This window comes from Amphiura filiformis, chromosome 11, assembly GCF_039555335.1.
Source record: "Amphiura filiformis chromosome 11, Afil_fr2py, whole genome shotgun sequence".
NCBI classification, from domain to species: Eukaryota; Metazoa; Echinodermata; class Ophiuroidea; order Amphilepidida; family Amphiuridae; genus Amphiura; species Amphiura filiformis.
In genome coordinates, this window is record NC_092638.1 from 67,204,937 (window position 1) to 67,226,667 (window position 21,731).

The 21,731-nt window shown below is 38.9% G+C and overlaps 1 protein-coding gene across 1 annotated transcript in view; it reads left to right on the forward strand.

The window, feature by feature from the left end:
- Positions 1 to 21,731, forward strand: part of LOC140165176 (uncharacterized) — a 37,007-nt gene that overhangs the window by 4,235 nt on the left and 11,041 nt on the right. Inside the window, 16 exon segments of the mRNA XM_072188618.1 lie at positions 652 to 817; positions 3,731 to 3,856; positions 4,464 to 4,556; positions 5,427 to 5,617; positions 7,864 to 7,975; positions 8,880 to 8,992; positions 9,960 to 10,176; positions 11,705 to 11,867; positions 13,050 to 13,096; positions 13,098 to 13,252; positions 13,780 to 13,928; positions 15,436 to 15,539; positions 16,351 to 16,573; positions 17,926 to 18,281; positions 18,562 to 18,630; positions 20,965 to 21,432. Coding sequence (XP_072044719.1) covers positions 652 to 817; positions 3,731 to 3,856; positions 4,464 to 4,556; positions 5,427 to 5,617; positions 7,864 to 7,975; positions 8,880 to 8,992; positions 9,960 to 10,176; positions 11,705 to 11,867; positions 13,050 to 13,096; positions 13,098 to 13,252; positions 13,780 to 13,928; positions 15,436 to 15,539; positions 16,351 to 16,573; positions 17,926 to 18,281; positions 18,562 to 18,630; positions 20,965 to 21,432 — 2,752 coding nt within the window.

The following is a 21,731-nucleotide window of genomic DNA, read 5'->3' on the forward strand; positions in this document are numbered from 1 at the left end:
GTTTAATAGATCTGGAGTTTTTCACAAAAATACCTAGTGAATTCCAAAGGATGGGGCCTTTAGTGCGGATTGCGTGATCAGAAAAAACTTTTTTGTTTTTAGTCAAATTTAAGTCGTTTACATGTCTTGTCTTGTAGTTATGTACATCAGAGCGTTTGGAAACATAATTATTAAATATAAGAGGGAGTTCATTAATAGAATACTTGTACATGAATGTACCCAAATCTAGTGTGTACATATCTTCGATAGTTAAGATGTTATAGTTTGCAAACAACGGTCCTGTATGTTCTCTGTAGTGACTGTTTGCTATCCAATTATTAAGGTCATGGAAAAAGAAGTAAGTTTTTGTCTATTCAATGGTCCAATGATTTGAAATCTGGAAGACATGACCTTAGTCTTCCACACAGGGTGTAAGCTATCTTCTCTGAGCTCAGTCATGGTAAGAATATTCAGTAGGATTTATAAGGGATTAGACTTAAAAGTACTCAATAATCAATCAAGAGCTACATAAATACTACCAGATGGTGTTATGAGTACGGTAATTTGGAAAAGGAATTTGAAAAATAGTTAAGATATTATGTCAGATGGTTGAGGGTATTTGCCTGTGCATAGTGTGCTATAAATCACTGTTTAAATTTTTTTTTAAATCAGGGCTCCTGGGATGCGAGTAGAGTCCTTTCACTCTGGCAACAAACGGGAACGACTTCGTAACCTAGCAAAGATCCAGCGTCACGGAGGAGTTCTTATGACCAGCTATGGGTTAGTGGTCACCAACTGGGAAGCACTTGGTTCAAGAGATGGCAGGGAGTTCATATGGGTAAGATATTAATGTGATGTTAAAGTAGTAAAGAATCAAAGATCCAGCAACATGGAGGAGTTCTTATGACCATCTATGGATTAGTTGTCACCAGGGTTGTAGCTAGCCAAATTTTAGTGCCGGCTAAAATTAAGAGAAAATTGAATCAGAATGCCAATTACTTGACAGTAATGGCATTTGACAGCTGTTTTGAGGACAATTTGTCATTTTAGTGCTGGTCGGCAAGACCTATAATTCCCTTGAGTGCCGGTCGGTCAGACTGAGTACTGGTTACTGCCGACCACTGTGGCTACAACCCTGGTTGTCACCCAATGGGAAGCCCTTGGTTCAAGAGATGGCAGGGAGTAAGATATTATGTGTGATGATTGTAATCCAGTCCAGGGAAATGGTGGAGTACCGGTGACGTGCTCTAGCACTCTTTCTCAAATGGATATTCTGAAGTGTCACTGCCTGAAATGAAATGAAGCTGAAGTACCACTAACAATCAAATGCGACTGCAGCGTGTAACATGTGGGTCCAGGCGCAAAGCTTCGCTTGTGGTGCAGGGGGCAGATACCGGGACGCTCTTGGATTTTTGCTTTCTGGAAGGGGTCTCATGGCATGTTTTTGTACAAGTTTTCAAAGTTGAACCGTCATAATATACTTCAAAATAATAAATGAACTCAAATGAAAGTAATTCTATTGAATCACAAGTGTATTACAGACCTGTATTATACTGGTTGCAGCTATTAAAACTTTTATGAGTTTGATTGTTTTTCAAAGTGAGGTCGCGCTACTTGGACCCCTGCTGTGCGCCACAAGTGGGGCACACACCGCTAAGCGGTGTGAATGAAATGAGCCCGAAGTGTCACTATCCAATAGCGTGTAACGATTACGGTTTGTTCAGGGAATCCAAGCGAATCAGGTATTTCATGATATGATTCAATCAGAACCCCACATCCTTGTTTACGCAGTATATGTGCGTAAGTTACAGCGTAACAATGGCAAAACAGTGCTGAAGTTCTCTGATAAATAGTGTAATCTTGATTAAACTTAGAAATCACACTACAGACTACAGAGTATTATGATATGAGTAATACACATGGTACAGTCAGTGGTTCACATTGCAGCTCAGGTCATGTTTTCCATAGGGGGTCACCAGTGTATGAGTGTCAACTGGAATAGAACATTAAGGAATACCTGGCAGGTTCTGAAGATATGACCCTCTAGCCCATCTTTATTTAATAAATCAATCTTTAGTTCACATAGCAGCTCAGCTCATATCTTCCATAGGGGTCACCAGTGAACAAATTTCAACAGGAATAGCCCATGAAAGGGTACCTTGTAGGTTGGAAGATATGACCCTCTATAGCCCATCTCTATTTAATAAATCAATCTTTAGTTCACATAGCAGCTCAGGTCATTTCATATATTCCATAGGGCTCACTGCCAGTATATGAATGTCAACTGGAATAGCCCATTAAGGAATACCTGGCAGGTTCTGAAGATATGACCCTCTATAGCCCATCTCTATTTAATAAATCAATCTTTAGTTCACATAGCAGCTCAGGTCATTTCATATATTCCATAGGGCTCACCACCAGTATATGAATGTCAACTGGAATAGCCCATTAAGGAATACCTGGCAGGTTCTGAAGATATGACCCTCTATAGCCCATCTCTATTTAATAAATCAATCTTTTGTTCACATAGCAGCTCAGGTCATTTCATATATTCCATAGGGCTCACTGCCAGTATATGAATGTCAACTGAATAGCCCATTAAGGAATACCTGGCAGGTTCTGAAGATATGACCCTCTATAGCCCATCTCTATTTAATAAATCACATCTTTAGTTCACATAGCAGCTCAGGTCATTTCATATATTCCATAGGGCTCACTGCCAGTATATGAATGTCAACTGGAATAGCCCATTAAGGAATACCTGGCAGGTTCTGAAGATATGACCCTCTATAGCCCATCTCTATTTAATAAATCAATCTTTAGTTCACATAGCAGCTCAGGTCATTTCATATATTCCATAGGGCTCACTGCCAGTATATGAATGTCAACTGGAATAGCCCATTAAGGAATACCTGGCAGGTTCTGAAGATATGACCCTCTATAGCCCATCTCTATTTAATAAATCAATCTTTAGTTCACATAGCAGCTCAGGTCATTTCATATATTCCATAGGGCTCACTGCCAGTATATGAATGTCAACTGGAATAGCCCATTAAGGGGTACCTGTCAGGTTCTGAAGATATGACCATCTATAGCCCATATCTCTATTTAATAAATCAATCTTTAGTTCACATAGCAGCTCAGGTCATTTCATATATTCCATAGGGCTCACTGCCAGTATATGAATGTCAACTGGAATAGCCCATTAAGGGGTACCTGTCAGGTTCTGAAGATATGACCATCTATAGCCCATATCTCTATTTAATAAATCAATCTTTAGTTCACATAGCAGCTCAGGTCATTTCATATCTTCCATAGGGCTCACTGCCAGTATATGAATGTCAACTGGAATAGCCCATTAAGGGGTACCTGTCAGGTTCTGAAGATATGACCATCTATAGCCCATATCTCTATTTAATAAATCAATCTTTAGTTCACATAGCAGCTCAGGTCATTTCATATATTCCATAGGGCTCACTGCCAGTATATGAATGTCAACTGGAATAGCCCATTAAGGGGTACCTGTCAGGTTCTGAAGATATGACCATCTATAGCCCATATCTCTATTTAATAAATCAATCTTTAGTTCACATAGCAGCTCAGGTCATTTCATATCTTCCATAGGGCTCACCACCAGTATATGAATGTCAACTGGAATAGCTCATTAAGGAATACCTTGCAGGTTCTGAAGATATGACCCTCTATAGCCCATCTCTATTAATAAATAAATCATTTAATTTTTATTTGACAGGACTACACAATCCTAGATGAAGGTCATAAGATTAAGAATCCCAGTAAGACGACCAAGGCGTGTCATGCAGTGGCATCTAAGCACAGATTTATATTGTCAGGGACACCCATACAGAACAACCTCAAAGTAAGTTGGCAAATATTTAACCCCATGTAAACTACCTGCTGATTGGTTGCAAGAAGGCTATTATGATTTATTAAGCCAATCAGAAACATGGTAAGAATGGTGGTAGGTTCACACCATGAGTACTACCTGCTGATTGGTTGCAAGAAGACTATTATGATTTATTGAGCCAATCAGAAACGTGGTAAGAATGGTAGCAGGTTAACCCCATGAGTACTACATGCTGATTGGTTGCAAGATGGATAATATATGATTTATTGAGCCAATCAGCAATATGGTAAGAATTAGCTGTACAGCTGAAAAGTATTGAGCTTAAATATGTAGAAGCTGTACTGGGTGTACCAAGAAAGGTTACATGTAGATTTTGAAAATAATGAAAGTGTATAATGTGAACTGAATCATTTTAAAACTCCAACTTGTTGTATTTTTACCATCAACACCGAATAAACAGTTTTTTGTGTGAAATAAAAGCATATTAGTTAGTGCGCAAAATTCTGTACTTGAGATGTAAAAAAAAAAGGAAATCCCATGGAATCCAACTAGCAAAAGAGCAGTTGATGAGATTCTGATTATAGCATTGTAAACATATTTCTGTTTTTGATTTCTACAGGAATTCTGGTTCCTGTTTGACTTTGTCACACAAGGCACATTATTAGGAACACAGAAGACGTTTCAAATGGAGTATGCGGGACCCATCACAAGAGTAAGTAAGCTAGTAGAACCCTGAAGCCCTGACTTTCTCAGACTCGACCAGTAATCGGACAGGGACATATTTTTACAATTTTGAAGGTTCAGTATGGGGATTTTTGCTACTGGTTGGGTCAGTCCTCACTTTATATGAGAGAACAAGGGATCATTCAGTAAATTGGTTTCTATTTGAGGCAAGAGGGAAAAAAGTGTAATTAATTATAGTGTGCTATGGACAGGCATATATCCACAAGCCTCGGCACACTTTGCCACTTTGCTGGCCCAAGGCACACCATATTTCCATTTTGCAACAATCAGGAACTGGCAGCTGAGAAGCACTGACACCCCCTATACACACCAGAATAATGAAAACATTGCAACCAGGCCAGCGGTACTCTGTACAATACTGCCTTGGAGGACAAAAACTGTTCGAAAGCCTCGACCTATTGTTTGGTACATTAGTTGATATCATTGTACACCCCCTGTGTGGCAGATTAATTTCATATCTTCCATAGGGATGTACGGATTTCAACTGGAATAGCCCATTGCACTCACTCAACAATCTGCTTTTAACAGCCAAGGGAGAAAAATGTGTGTATTTCTAATACATTTGGGTGTATTTCTAATACATTTGGGTGTATTTCTAATACATTTGTGTGTATTTCTAATGCATTTGGGTGCATTTATAATACATTTGGGTGTATTTCTAATACATTTGGGTGTATTTCTAATACATTTGGGTGTATTTCTAATACATTTGGGTGTATTTCTAATACATTTGGGTGTATTCCTGACACTTTTAGGTGTATTTCTGTTACCTTTGGGTGTATTCCTGACACATTTGGGTGTATTTCTATTACTTTTGGGTGTATTTCTTATAACACAGTCAAGGGAGAAAGATGCCACCTCAAGTGAGAAGCTCCTTGGCAATCAGATGGCAGAAAGTCTGCGACAACTCATTGCACCATACTTCCTACGCAGGACCAAGGCAGATGTGTTAGAACAGTCAAAGAAGACAAAAGGAGAGGACCAAGAGGACAATGACCTGGAGAACCAACCTGGCACTTCAAAGAAAGTGTGAGTAGAAGTAACGACTCGATGTGACTTGTTAGGACTCAAGACTCGACTTGTTCGGACTCAAAATTCAACTAGTTAGGACTTGACTTGCGTCTCTGGGAGCACGGTGGCCTAGCGGAACGGGCACTAACTCATAATCGTAAGGTTGTGGGTTCGAGCCCCGGCGACGCTTCATCGTGTTGTGCCCTTGAGTAAGGCACTTTATCTCGATTACTCCCTTCCACCCAGGTGTTTAAATGGGTACCGGCATTCTTAAATGCTGGGAAGGTAACAGACTCGCTGTAGAGGAGGTGTAGCGATCCCCCATAGCAACATTACATGGAGGAGTCTGGCCCAATCGCCAATGAAAGAGAGATGGGCACTCAGATCACTGTTTATGCAGGATCGTCTCCTTTACCTTGCGTCTCAAATCCAAAATTACTAGAGCTCAAACTTTTATAACTTGTGTCACGCGACTCCAATTACTCAACTTGACTCAAGTCTTGAACCCCTGATGACTCAAAACTTGATGACTCAACTCTACTCAAAACTCAAGTTTAGTGAAATAAGAAAGAGTGACCACATTTAGGCCATCTTAATTTAATAGTTTGTATCAAAGCCCCCGCGTGCGTTAGTAAAATCTCCCGCTTTTTTCAAGTTATTTCCGCAGGATTGAGTAACTTTTTCCCCAAATCCACCTAAATAGCCTAAATCGTAAATCTCAATAACCAGGGGTGTGATTTTTCCGGATTTCTTGATTTTTTGTATTTTGGGAATTGAAAAATCCGGAAATTCCCCTGGAAAATCAAGAAAATAATCTGCCGCGACGATCTTTTTAAAGAATTTTTTGTTAGTTTTGCTCGCAAAATAATCTCATTTGCAGCTTTCGCCGGCCGTATGCGCCGCGGTGCCCCGTTACTGTGGTGCATGATGATCGCAGCATGTCCTTTGGCTAATCAAACTTGGTAACGAGGCTATGTGTCACGATATCATCTCCGTTTGCACGTGCGAAGTTCATAATCCCGTGTCTTTCTAGTGCGTATTTCCGCGATCGCGAAAACTGCCGGCCATGTTTGATTGAGATCGCCCATGTGAAAGAATTGCATGCAAATAATGGATCAATATATTGACAGAGACGGGGATCTCTCTGTGGATGAAGGTCTCAAAAATGCTTGGAAATTTAGTTGGCTGGAGGAAGAGCAAGACATTGCTGACTTGGTCGGTGTCTGGAGCACCAAGAAAGCTTATTTTAGGGATTATTTTAAGAAAGTCAACAAACGCGGCTACTGTAAATGCCAGTGGTGTGACTGTATGCTGAAATACGAGGATGGTGGAAGTATGTATTCACAGATAATAAATGTTTTTATACTATAAAGTGATGTATTTTAACAATTTCTCATTTTACCCCATGAAATTGCATCTCCAGTGGTGCTCAAGTGTGTAAAACCCCTCTGGCTTCGTGGGGGGGCTTCGCCTCCTCAAGTGTGTAAAACCCCTCTTGCTTCGGGGGGCCTTTGCCCCCTCAAACCCCCACCGGCCGCAACAGGCGATAGCTCCGCTGGCTTCGCTCGCTCCGCTTCATTGCCTTGGGTTTTTTTTCTTAAAGCACCAATCACACCCCTGAATAACATTCTTGACCACAGTGAAACCTCCTTGAGAGATGAAAAGGTGGTCTATTGTTGTCAAAAAGCTTGTCCAACAGATAAAAAACAAAGTAAAAAAACAAAACAAAAACGCATTCCCCATCAGTTTTTCAACTTGGGAAGGGCTTTGAGACATACTATTAAATTAAGATGGAATTTTATCTGTGCTACTTGTTTCCACACATCAAATTGGTATACCATGCTTTTTTCCTTGAAAGGTATAATTGACATTATGAGATACGGACACTTTGGATAAAAAAAAAACACAATTAAATATGTATACAGGTAACCCCATTTGAAATTCACACTCCCTGTGTGGGAGATAAGGTCATGTCTTCCAAAGGAGTGTATGATTTTCAGCTGGACTAGAATCTGTGCACTATTGAAAGCAGGGTGTGATTCTTCAGGATTTATCTAGATTTCCTGGATTTTTTGTGGCCAAAATTTATGCAACTTTATTGACTTCCAGCCCAATTTCACACTGTTTTTCAGGATTTTCTACTACTTCCTGGATATTTCACAAGCTTTGAATCACACCCCTGTGAAAGTGAGCACCCTATTACCTGTTTTTGTTTTGGTGCAGTTTTTGTTTTTGATATTTTGTTTATTTTGTCCCTTGTCCAGTATTTCGTTTCCAACGCTGACAAGAAAGAATGACTTTGTGATTTGGTGTTTCCTAACGGACAAGCAGATTAAAATCTACAAAGACTTCCTGGATTTAGATCAAGTCAAAGAGGTAGGTAATAAGGTCAGGGTTGCCATACCTGTGATTTGGTAGCCCAATTGGGTGAGTTTTGAAGATTTTTCCTGCAACTTTTTGACAATTTCCTGTCCCATAGAAACCAATGGTCAAGAAAAAAATTGGGCCACTTTTCAACATTGGCTCCTGCGACTTCCTATAGTTTCCTACCCTATAGAAACTAATGGTTAAGAGACAAATTGGGTGACTTTTCGATTATTTGACCCGTGATTTGGGCTGAAATTTTTTAGCAACTCTGAATAAGGTTGACCCATGTTTTCTGTTAAATACCACAAAGGAGATTTTCACCGTATCCCACAATACATAGCCTGAACATAGCAGATTGTCAAATATGACCTTTATCAGCCAGATGGTCTCATTAGGTTGCTAGGATACCCAGTAGGGAATAATTGGGCCTTTGCTAGACCGGTCAGACTAGGGGATCCGGAGTGTATGGTCTTTTTGGATGAGAGAAATATTTTTTTGCCAACTAAAATTGTGAATTGTTGACCCAAAATTTTTCTGCCAGATCGCTTGAGTATCGGGGATTGCACACCAATTTTTGTAATATCTTCTTTACCCTGGGTCCATATTCAGAGGGTAATTTAAGTATCCCTATCTCTGTTCTTCCATATGGCCCACAGGCCCAGGTCACAGCTAGTTGAGCTGTCAATCCTTAAACTCTCTTAGACTTTCTTAGATTGGTTAATCACATGATATAAACATCTCAGTAACCAATCAAGATGGAGCTTTTAGATTTCAAAGCACTTTAGAGCTTAATCCCCTTCACCCCTACTGACTATTCTTACCACATCTCTGATTGGCTCGAGATACGATATAGTCCTCTTTGTAGCCAATCAAAATAGTTGTTACATTCTCCCTATATTTATTTTTGTACTAGTTACTGATGACAAGCAGGTCACCACTAGTGGAGCTGACAGTCCTCAAGAAACTCTGCGATCACTTGCGTCTTTTGTCATTGAGGGCGTGTATGCAACTTGGAATGGACACAGGGTAGGTGACACAGAGTTCAACAACTCTTTCTATAACTTTGTACAGGAGCCAACCGTTGTTAATCTGTGATGAATCCACACTTTACAGTAGTGTATACGCGTACACAGCGCACATACGTGTTATGCGTAAACACATATAATTGGTAATGCCTGAAACCTGTGTGCGTATAGATGAGGTGACCTCAATGTTTATCAACAAAGGCAAGGGACTGGTATCATCTTTATGCTTGAATGAACCCCATGCAACCACTACACTGTTTAATAGTCTTATTGTGATGTGGCGGGAGTTTTAAAAACACGAGCCCTGAACAAAATACGATGCGCACGCATACTGCCAGGCATTGACGTCAGAAGTCACATCATCTATACATGGTTACGTGTTGAGTTCAGTATTTTGGAAGTAGCAACTAAACATTGCCGTTTTATTCTGTAGTTTTATTGCTGATATCAACAGAGAAATCACTGATCTTCTTGTAAGTTTAAGTAGCAATGACTTAACTAACATTTCTCATAAAATAACCAAGTGAGTTAGCTTGTTTTGGTTGTTGAAAAGGATTCAATCATGTTTCACCATTGTTTGTCACCGTTTAACAACTTCCCTCTGGCGCGTCTGTGTGGTTAAATGGTGATGAGCAACAGTGAAACATGGTTGAATCCCTAAATGTACGGGGTGCACAGACACACACACACTCGCATAAACACCCCCACATGTAATCACCTCAGAACTTACACAGATTTTTGAATTCAAATAGAGGACATAATTAAGAACTGAAGCTAGCTGAAGACACGGGTGAGCACCCAGCAAACAAAAACGTTTAAATGTTGCGCTACATACAGGGTATAAATCTTTTTAATATCATTCAATAACAATGTTGAAAACTTAGGTAGGTAGGCATTTGGTTATTTAGCTTACAATGGTTCGAGTATTGCAACTGAGATATATCAATTTGCAATATTTGTCATCACAGCGCAGAAATTTACGATGAAGAAGATGAGACACTTCACAAAAGAAGCGCTGCCGATAAGATCCATCACATGACCAATGGGGAGCTGCTATCAGAGTCAGGGAAGCTTCAGACTCTGATGGACCTGCTGAAGAAACTCTCCATGGATGGTCACAGGACACTGGTCTTCAGTCAGTCTAGGAAGATGTTGGATATCATTGAGAAGCTACTAAAGAGTGATGTAAGTAGTACCATAGACATACCACCTAGACCTATTACTGCCCATCCTTTACCACAGCGGGAGGTGAAGCCCCGTATCCAAGGTGATATTGACGAGGTTACTAGGCTCGGAGAAATATCGCATACATGTTTGACACGATCGTTTGCGTGATTACTGCGCCGTTATCGCCGCCGCGTCAAATGCAACATGTTCCATAGACACAAACATGTCTGCTTGTTTGCGTCCGGTATGCGTCCTTGTCAAATTCGTTTGCTAAGCAGTGTCAGCTTCACTCACGCGAGTCAAAGTTATTGGTCTAGGTTCTCGTTTGTCTGGGAGTAGTACAAGTCATATCTAGAATTTTTCTCAATTTGACTTGATCCTTTCTAGGTATGACCAATTTTACCATAAAATTTGCATCAACTCCAGATTTCATGATGCATGCGCTATGTTATGTAGGCTTCAAATGCAGACCACCGTATTATTACATAGTCAAGAACAACAACTGTTAGCCAGGCAAAGTTCATGATCTCCAGAGCGTTGGTTGTCTCGGCAGTGGCTACACCAGGAATTGTTTTTGGGGAATGTGAAGTTTGGGCTGGTAAAATCAACAAATTTTAAGCAAAATTACTGCAGAAAGTGGAAATTTTCGTAATTTTTGGTGTTAACTGTCAGGTCAAGAGTTCTGACAGGGGACATTTGTTCATCCCCCAGGCGCCGCCACTGTGTCTCAGCCGAGTGAATGTGCCTGTGAATATTTACTGATTGTGTAGAGATTACAAATAGCTAATGTAATTTCAAACACCCAACCCTAGGTAAGAAGTGTACGAATATGTACACTAAATATTATGACAAACCAGCAAATAATGTGTTTGAAAAAATCTTGACCTCTGGAATTCATTGGCTTACCTGTTTCTTCAACATAAATCTCCTATTTATTAACACACCCAATAAAAAATATCAACATATAGGTTCCTGTACTAGTGATGTAAGTGTCAACAATTAATATCACTAGAATCCAACAAAATCCAGAAAGTACGAGAAAACTCCAGACCAGGCTATGTGAGGAATGTCCGAGCAGCCTATTAAAGTAGACATGAAAGTCCAGGTGAAGATAATTAAATTATGTCTTGCTTAGATCCTAGGTGAATTGTCTGGATAAACTTCACCTAAGAATAGATCTAGGATTTAACTGGAATAGCCCGATCATGATTAGATGTACTATGATCAGTTTGTAATGGGCAAAAATTATTTGGTTTTTGTTACTGCATGTGTCAATAAAGTCCCAACATGCGCCTGCGTAAATTCACAAAAGCGCGCGTCAGTCAAGCAATAGGCAAAGCGTTAATCGCCAAGGTAGTGCGCCAAGCTGTTTGTACACCATTCTATATCAATCCATGATGTTATGAGTCCCGCCTATTACGAGCTGATCAGAGTATAGAAAACCTCAGGGGAAGGTGAAGTTGGGAAGTGAACTTTGTTTGAGGCAGAGGAAATAATAAATGTAGCACCAACTTCAGCAGTCTCTTATTGCTTTATTTTATAACAGAATTACAAGTTTCTTCGGCTAGACGGCACAATTTCTAAATTGGATGACCGGCAGCAAAGGATTAATAGTTTCCAGAAGAACCGCTCTTATACTGTCTTTCTTCTCACTACTCAAGTTGGGGGAGTAGGTCTAACATTGACTGGTGCAGACAGGGTGGTCATATGTAAGTAGGCAATATGTGATCGTCCACCACAAGTGGGCTGTCATAATGTCGGCAAAGCTTGTGTTGAGATTATGGTCCATTGTACCTCTAAAAAAAAGTAGAAAACTAAGAATTTTCCAACTTTTTTACTGGTTCTTTACTTCTTTGCAAACAAGCAACAGGGACATGTAATATATCAATTTTAAACTTATTTTGAGGAAAAGGTGCCTGTTCAATATCTCAAAAAGTGAATATGCAGACATTACAGCCCATTTTGTGGTGGATCGCATAGACTAATTCCATCAGCCGTCAACGCTGCGCATGTACTGTGTTATGCTTCGTAATCATAGTGACGACTGAATAACTTCACATCGTGGTGGACTTTTGAAAATATTCAATGCGACTTTGGTTGTGGGCTATAGTGCGACTGACTAGCGGTGCCTGTGTACTATGTTGCTGTACCGCACCGCTGTGACAAGATCATGCTCTGAAGTTCTAAAAACAACAAACAAACTCAGTGAAAAGTTCAATTTTGACACAACTGCGCAGTCTCGGTGCAACCAGAAATTGGTTGCAAAAGTCTGTCACTTTTTTTTCATGTAATTTGCTCAGTCATCAATCCAGAAGGTTGACGAATGAGCGCAGCAGTTGATCTATTGCAAGGGTTTTCAATAGGCAGCATATGAACCAGATCCGGCCCACTGACCAATTGTGGTTGGCCCTTGAACAGCTCAGAAATGTACAGTAAACATAGCAAACTAAGGTGTATTTGGCCCTCAAACACTAATAATTTTGGCCCTCTGTGGCTCGTGAGCAAATCTACTGGAGAATCCCTGGTCTGTCGTCTATCAATTGATCTCTTGACCTCTCAAATATGTAGTGCTATCTCCCTAGGGGATGTGAACTGAAGTCATTGCTAAAGACATAACAAATTTCAAACAAATTACAAAAATTCAGAAATTTCAAAATTGTGAATATTCATGACCATATTTGGAATCAGCATGAAAAATGCATAAAAATGAGTACAAACAAGCCCAGTATTGGTTCAGTGGTTCCTAAGATGGCATTTGATATTTTAAGAAAATGTCTTTAAACTTGGGACTTTGCATGTTCAAGCCTATTCATAGCACGCTGAACTCATAATCCCATTATATTTTTATTGTACTGATACTTAATTCTGCCTTGTTGTTGCCATGGTTACAGTTGATCCAAGCTGGAACCCAGCTACAGACAACCAGGCAGTAGATCGCGATCTACAGGATCGGTCAGAAAGAATCTGTTGTCGCTCACCGGCTGATTACGTATGCTGATGCGGTGGAAGAGAAGATCTATAGACGGCAGATCTTCAAAGAATCTATCAACAAACAGACAGTTGGATGCACTGCTGCTGCTAAGAATCCATACAGGTGAGTGTAGAACAGGGGTTGAAATAAGCCAGCACTTTCAAGGCCCTGACAAATTTTGTGGGTCCTCACAAATATTTAAGGGCCCTATTGAGTGTAGAACAGGGGTTGAAATAAGCCAGCACTTTCAAGACCCTGACAAATTTTGTGGGCCCCTCACAAATATTGTATATTTACGGGCCCTATATTAGGCTCTTGATATTAAAATTTTGATCCCTTATAATTTTCTAAGAGCCTGAATGAAACATCATATTTGCATAATGTAAAATTTCCCAGACTGCTGCAGCTAAGAACCCATACAGAAATCAATACAGGTGGGTGCAGACTTTAATCAAGACTTGAAACTTCCAGAGATTCCTGTTTAAAATATTTTTTATCTATTGACTCTACCAATGATCAACAATCATAAATAAGCCCATTTGATTATTATTTCATGACTAATTCATAAAACCAACTCGTTCTAGCTGCCCTTCATAATAATCCCTAGTGATATGGCAAAATAATCTTTTATTCCCTATCCTTTCCACCAGGTATTTCACCAAAGGAGAATTGAAAGAGTTGTTTACTTTAGATAACCCCAAGTCTTCAACAACACAACGGCAGCTGGAGCAGATGCACGCTGCACAGAGAAAAACTGATGTTGAACTAGATGAACACATTGCCTTCTTGTACTCACTTGGTAAGTTTGCAGGATTCGCATGGGATTTTAACACTCTCACAAATTATCTTGATATTGTAAATTTTCATTACCATATTTGGAATCGGCATGAAAAATTCATTAAAATGAGTACAAACAAGCCCAGTATTGGTTCTTGAGTTCTTATATTGAAGCCCATTGTACAATATCAAATTTGATAAAACTGTGACATAGTATGATCCCTAATTGAGGAAATAACTATATACGTTACTTATATCTTGTTAACTCTCTATAATGTGTTCATGTTTAAAGTAGATTTTTGTTTCAATTATAAATATATAATATAAAAGGATTCAAAGAGAAAGTTAAAAAGCTCACCCTTGTACAGAGTTAAAATTCAGGGGTGAGAAAGTGGAACTTCTCACACATTAAAGTGAGGAGATACATTCCTAAAATGACCATGTCCGCCACGACAGATGGTATGTTCAAAAGTAATGGTCATTTCGATCCTGATTTCTGGCTAATCTGACTAACTAATCATAAATGTAGTTTTGGCCAAGGAAATAACATGTCCAAATATTAGTAATTAGTCCTCTTCTTGGCCAAGCTTTCCCCTTTCCAAGATTCAGATAGGCTCAAGGGACACCACCCACTTTATTGGTGATCTGAATCATACCAGCCATATGATTGGTTAAAAGTTGATATCTAAACCTACTTGGAAGTTTGTGATTGGTCAGGAAAGTTTAGTACCAATCACTGTTAAGAAGCTTCCTATTGGATAAGATTAATTATCTGATTGTTCCTTCATTTGTATGTATATGGAGAGATATTCCTCTTCTCTTCAGTCTAATCTACAACTTGACTCAGTAAACACCTCACTGAGGTGTTCGAAGAAGATTTTAAATACGCCATCGAAATGTGTAAAGCTTTATCTTCAGAAATAAAACAGTTATGCTTTGAGATATAAACATCAATAAGTGTACTTGTGTGTTAATGGCCACGCTATTCATTCGTCACAAAAACATAGTTTGAAACTTTGATTTTGGTCACAGACATTTTGTCATATAAAGTATAAAATTGACAAATTTCTATGACAATGGGTAATTTTAAAAATTGACAATATTCATGACAAGACTTTGAATGGTGTTTTAGGTCACAGAATTCCAGAGAATTAAAAAAATGACAAAAATCATGGAAAAGTCATGGAATTTAGATTTTGGCTCTAAACTGTTCTCTTGATATGCAGGCAATTGAGAACAATTTTCAGTTTTAAAACTGAATTCATTTTTTTTAAAGTCAAATTTCTTTATTTAATTTCAGCCTGTTTTCGGTACTTTTTGCCTAATTTCATACACATTTTCAGTTTGTTGGTTTTCTTTTTTCAATTTTTTAGGAGTCTCATGCGTGGTTATGTCATAAGTAAAATAGAAAACTCCTGAATAAATTGCTTTTTGTATGAAAAGCCCTATTTTTTCATGTCAAAATTGCAATTTATTTTGCCTGTAAAATGACTTTCAAATTATCATCCAATTTTTTTTGCACTGCACATAAATCTTTGGGATCAGTGACCATGATTTGATGTTCTCCAAGGAAGCTGTTGTAGACCACGGAGCAGACGATATAGAAGAGGCAGAAGACTATATACAACAAAGGGTATGTGGAATTAACTCCCTCCACGTGGGTGTCGACTGCAGACAACAAGTTTCAATTTTTTTCAAAATTCAAGAAATTTCATGACCATATTTGGAATCACCATGAAAAATGCATTAAAATGAGTACAAACAAACCTAGTATTGGTTCAGTGGCTCTTGATATTTTGTTGTTTTCCAAGGAAGCTGTTGTAGACCATGGAGCATACAACAAAGGGTATGTGGAATATGCTGGCGAAGTGACGTAATAAATTGGATTAACTACCATAGCAATAGGTTTAAACAATTTTGAATATATGCTGCACTACAAGCAGGTTGTACTCATCACCTGTGTATGTCTGCAATCATAGATTGAATACCGGTCTTTTCAAAGATACTACTAGAAAACATTCAAAATAAAAGTACAATGAACATTTATGCATTGATTTTGAGAAAATATTGGTAAAAAGTTAGTATTAATGAGCCTTTTCAGCCATTTTATCTCATAAACTACATTGATTATTGATAAAAACAATAAGATACAAAGAAAATATAAATTATTTTATGAAAATTGTATAGCCGATTTACTTCAAACAAAAGGCATACTAGTCAGTGTACTTTGCCTTACTCAATTAATATAAAACATTATCAGAGCAGTTACTAATTTCAAGAAATATCCTCATATTCCACCTTAACAAGGCTGTTGACTGTAATTTAACTCAAGCGTAAGTTGGGGTGTGCAGTAACAAAAGCCGAATAATTTTGCCTATTATGAGTTAAACAAAGTACAAATAAAATTATGACTATTTCTGTCTGTTTCCCTCCCAACTCTCCAGGTAAACAGAGCTAAGGAACTTGTAGCAGCAGAGTCTGCGCTGACCAACAAATTGAGAGAAAATCAGAGAGAAGACGCAGGTGATGATGGCAGCAATAAGAGACATACCCTGTACACAGACAGAGAGCAGTTGATGCAGGCAGCAGCTAAACAAGGCCATGATGTTGATCTACCTCAGCAGAGACCAAGATGGAATGATCATGGATACATTCCACCTCCTAATGGTAAGCTTAAAGTTCTGTGTGCTGGCTATAGATGAGTTGACCTCAGTGTTTATCAACAAAGGCAAGGGACTGGTATATTGATATGTTTGAGTGAACTGCATACAACCACTACACTGTTCACATAGTCTTATTGTGATGTGGCAGGAGTTTTAAAACCACAGGCCCTGAACAAAATATGATGTGCACGCATTGTACTGCCAGGCATAAAAACAATGGAAATTGTGATGATGCGCGCTCATACTGCCAGGCAATGACGTCACAAGTCAACTCATCTATAGGCTTCATCATTAAAAGTCCTCGCAAGTTTTCGCAAGAATCCCTGATCCAATACTGGGCTTGTTTGTACTCATTTTAATGAATTTTTCATACTGATTCCACATATGGTTATGAAACTGTACAATTATGAAATTTTTGAATTATTAATGACAATTTGGAATTTGTCGTCTGTAGTCTACCTGTGTGGAGAAGGTTAAGGTGCAGATTTTGACCCACAACCATGCTCATGGACCACAAGAAATGGAGTCGCACCAGAAGGTTTTGCAAAGCGTAATGTAGGCAGTAATTAAAGCATGCGTTGGGTGTTTGCACAGCATGCGTTTGGTGTTTGCACAGCATGCACTTTGCAGGTAGAAACTTGTTTTGTGATGACTGTGTGATCGGCGAATTGCACCCAGAGTTGTCACTACATTAAATTTTTGTGCACAAAGCAAATAGATTACATAACATTCGCAAATGATTTCAGTGGAGCAAAATCTTAAGAAGCTCTTAATACACACGATAGACATGCTACTAAGGGATAAAATCAAAACCGGTCAACCGACGGTCGAGTTTTGATTTCATCTCTAAGTGTCTAGCATTTTGAAAGCAAAATGTTACATGTCATTTATCTGATTTCACCCTTCTAGCACACAGCAGCTGAAAGGAGTATCCCATCATGCATTGCAGTATATCTGCATGCCCCATAGCAAATGTATACAAAATATAAACAAGAGCCGCTTAGATATTGAGAGCTATGGATAGTTTCACAATACTTTAGGGGTCAGATTTTTGCAAACAAAAGTCTAAGCTTCCCTGATTTAAACAAGTTATTTAAAGTTGAAGTGAGGGATTTTGTGTACATTTTCTATAGCACAGTCAATTCTATTATGGAACCGCAAAGCATAATGGGATACTCCCTTCAGCTGCTGTGCTTCCAGCACCTGAAGTAGTTGACCTTGATGAATACGAAGACAGTTTTGAAGAACAGAACAACTCCAGACCCAGAAGTAGTTCAAATTGAGAGAGAATAATAAATCTTGAATATTATGAACAGGAATTGACATGCTTTAATTTATCTGATTTCACCCTTCCAGCCCCAGAAGTAGTTGACCTTGATGAATATGAAGACAGTTTTGAAGAACAAAACAACTCTGGACCCAGAAGTAGTTCAATTAATGAGAGCAACTCTGCCACTGATGTGAGCAACCATGATAGCTTCCTACAAGATATGATTAGTAATTTATCACAGGAAGAAATTGAGCTCAATATGCGGCTAATGGAAGAGAACAAAGCACGGCAACAGCAGCAGCAGTTACAGCAACAGCAGCAGTTACAGCAACAACAGCAGTTACAGCAACAGCAGCAGTTACAGCAACAACAGCAGTTACAGCAACAACAGCAGTTTCAGCAACAGCAGCAGTTACAACAAGAACAAATGCTGATGCGTGAGGTAAGCAAAATGCTAAATATTTACATCACATTGTTATACTTTGAGTTATAGAATTGAGTCGCAATTAATCAAAAATGAGGAGTATTTTGTGATGCAAAATTAGGTAAATTGAACTCTGCATATATGGGAAAATTAAAAGAAAAAAAACAAGGGATATTCGGGTTTTGTTTTCCCCAATTTCTATTTCCCCCGAGACCAGCATTGTGATGCTAGAACCTGGAGTGGCCACATTATACACACCACATAATTTACTAATCTAGTTGTTTTTTATGTTTGCCAGGAAGAGCAGGACCAATCCAACTTGAATGAGAGCAGTTTTCTTGAAGACGTATTGGCTGAAGACAGTGAGGTATAGGCATTCAGGGCAAAACATTATATTTTTTTTTATTCATTTATTTTATTTATTTATTACACTTTATCACTGGCACAGAATTACAAAATATAATATGTGACACGATCAAGGGAAATGAGTCGGATGTCGCTAATATTGATTTTGAGATATTGGCAAAGAAAGTGTTTAAATTCTTTTGTTTTATATTGTTTTCAGCGATTGATAAATTGACATAACTTCACAAAGAAAAGTCGTATCAACATGGGGTTTTCAGTTTCTAAAAGCTCTTAATGTCCTCTTTAGAAAAATGTGTAAAACTCATTTTCATCCAGGGCTGACATGTGACTTATCCCCCTTGATCATGTCACATATTGCACATAAGTTACATCAAAAATTACACAATATCATAAAAGGAACAAAATTTTCTTAAAAACTCCAGTGAATGGCTGGAGCGAACAGGTGCCAGGCACCTCTAAGACCACCTCACCAAATCCAAAAAGAAGGGAAGGTAAAAATAAATTAGAGGGGGTAAAATGCAGGATAAGTTACGTTTGCCTGCAATTTGGACAATTACAAAAAGAGGTCCAAGTGCGAACACAAGTTGCATCAAACTTGAGAGCAAAATTGGAGTGGTAAAACTCCAAAACTTATTGCTTAAATGAAGCAACAGAATTTGTGCATCTGATAATACTAGGGAGCTGGTTCCAAATGGGCACCATACGCTGAAAAACCCCATCTTGTGGCACTCTGTTTTAGAAAACTGATTTATCAGCAACAGAGGATCAGAGGAAAATCTGGTGGTGGGAAGGTTTTTGTTAATACCATTAAAAACTACATAATCATCTAGATTGATGTCATATAATCCCAGATTGCACTTAAAAAATATATTGAGGTTGACATATTCCAGGCCTGTGAAATCTCCGCTACAGAGCGGAAATCCGCTTTTTTCATTTTTCTGACCGATTTCAATTTCCGCTTTTCAAAAATCAAAAGTGTGTCTGTGTACTTCTGATAGCATTACATGTGTGTCGCAATAAAAACAACTGGGAAATGAGATTAACGATGCTTGAAAGGTCATGAACCCGGCCCATACCCGGGTCATGAAACGCAGGTCATAACATCATCGCGATATTCTTTGATTCCTCGTTCTTACTCATTGTGTAATATGTTTGTTTGGGAACTGCGCCCATCGGAATGAGTTAAAAATGTTGTCGTGGTACCTGTGGGGAAATACGAAATATGTGATTGTTCGTAAGCGATTTTCAATCCGAACCATCCATCGGAAGTTTCACATTTGATTTCATAAAAGTTATATGGAATTAAGAGAAGATACATCATGGCTAGCATAAAATGTAATTTTGTCGAGCGACACTCACATTTAGGCCATGAAATGGAAGCTTATATTCTTCAATTTATTGCTGGTGAAATCGCAGCGGAATAGTATTGAATTTGTACTGTAGTTTGGTAGGTAAATTTTCCGATTTTTTTCGAAACCCACTGGTTGGTAAATTTTCCGCTTCTTTTTTTGAAAGCCTTTTCACAGGCCTGATATTCTCTTCTAAAACTATTTGTGATGTGGTCAAGCTAAAGGAGTCGTTAAAATAATATTAAATGTAGACAAAGACCCAGTTACAGTCCACACTAGTATTGTTTCGTCATCGTATTGTAATTTCTCGATTATGACGGTATTGTAAATCGGAATGATGAGAGCGTTCACATGGTCAGCAGCTCGTGATTTTGTGTTCACTTTTGGTTATACACACACACCACGGCAATTACCAAATCCATTAATTGAGTATTGAGTAAACATGATACAACAACAAATTTTGTACACACAGAACACAGTTCATTTTCATCGGCAATTATGATACAATCATGCTATGAACCGGTCCAATGATGAATTTTTGATTTATTTAGCCCCCATCTCCACACATTATCATTGAAATGCCCACGTCTCTCTTTTTCTCCCCACTCTATCACTCGCACTGTTTTTCTCTCTGTTTCTCTCCCTCACATTCTCCCTCTCACTCTCTCTCCCCTCACCCTTCCACCCCTCTATCTCTCCCCTCAACCTCCCACCCTCTCTCTCTCTCCCTATCTCACTCTCCCCCTCCATCTCTCCTCTTCCTCACTCACCCCTCCATCTCTCCCCTTACTCTCAATCTCTTTCTCTCTCCTTTCACCCCTTGCCCCTCTCCCACTATCTCTCCCCCATTTCTTTCACTCTTCCTCTGTTTCAGTCCCTCTAGATTTCTCTGTCTCCCTCTTGTTATCACCCCCACTCTCTCATACCTACCTCTCTCTCTCAACACACACTCTTACCATATTTTTCTCTTTTGTTTTATTTCTAAGGAGAGTCCAAACCAAGTTGAGAGCTCACTGGAAGAAGTTGAAGTTGCAGACCAATCACTTGAAACAAGTGCCTGCCATCCAACCTTGAACAAATCAGAGAGCTCCTTAGAAGATGTTGAAGTGACGGATGAGTCACTGGAAACTAGTCTCCACAATGGAGACAAAAGTCATCACAATGGAGACTACAGTCTCCACAATAGAGACATTGCGGAGACAGAGAGCTCCACAGAAGAAGTGGAGGTTGCTGATCAATCTCTAGAGACAAGTGTAGATAATCAAGATGTAGAAGAAAGCTCCATGGAGGAGGTTGAGGTTGCTGACCAGAGTTTGGAGACCAGCATCAATCGGGGTGAATTGCCAGAAGAAGATGTAATGAATGTGTCCATGAAAGCCATGAAGCTAGAAGATGATCTTGTTAATTTGTCAATGGAAGACTTGGCTAAGGCTGACACACTTGATGTGTGTGACGTGAGTTGGTTATTTTACTGATTACAATTTCTAGAACCACAAATTCATTCTCAAGATGAAATAGGATCTCTGGCCACCATTCCGATCGGTGTGAATCCCTCCCCCAAAAAAAATCCACAAAAAATGTGAACATAAAGTAGTGCAATATGCATAATCACATATCGATGGATTAGTGCCAGAACATCCTATCTGTAATAGCTGGGCTATAGCAATTTCATAATTTCTGCATTCTATATTATACAAAATTTAAATTTATGACACCTGGCAGCTATGTAATTAGTTTGGAGGAGTTAGTGCCA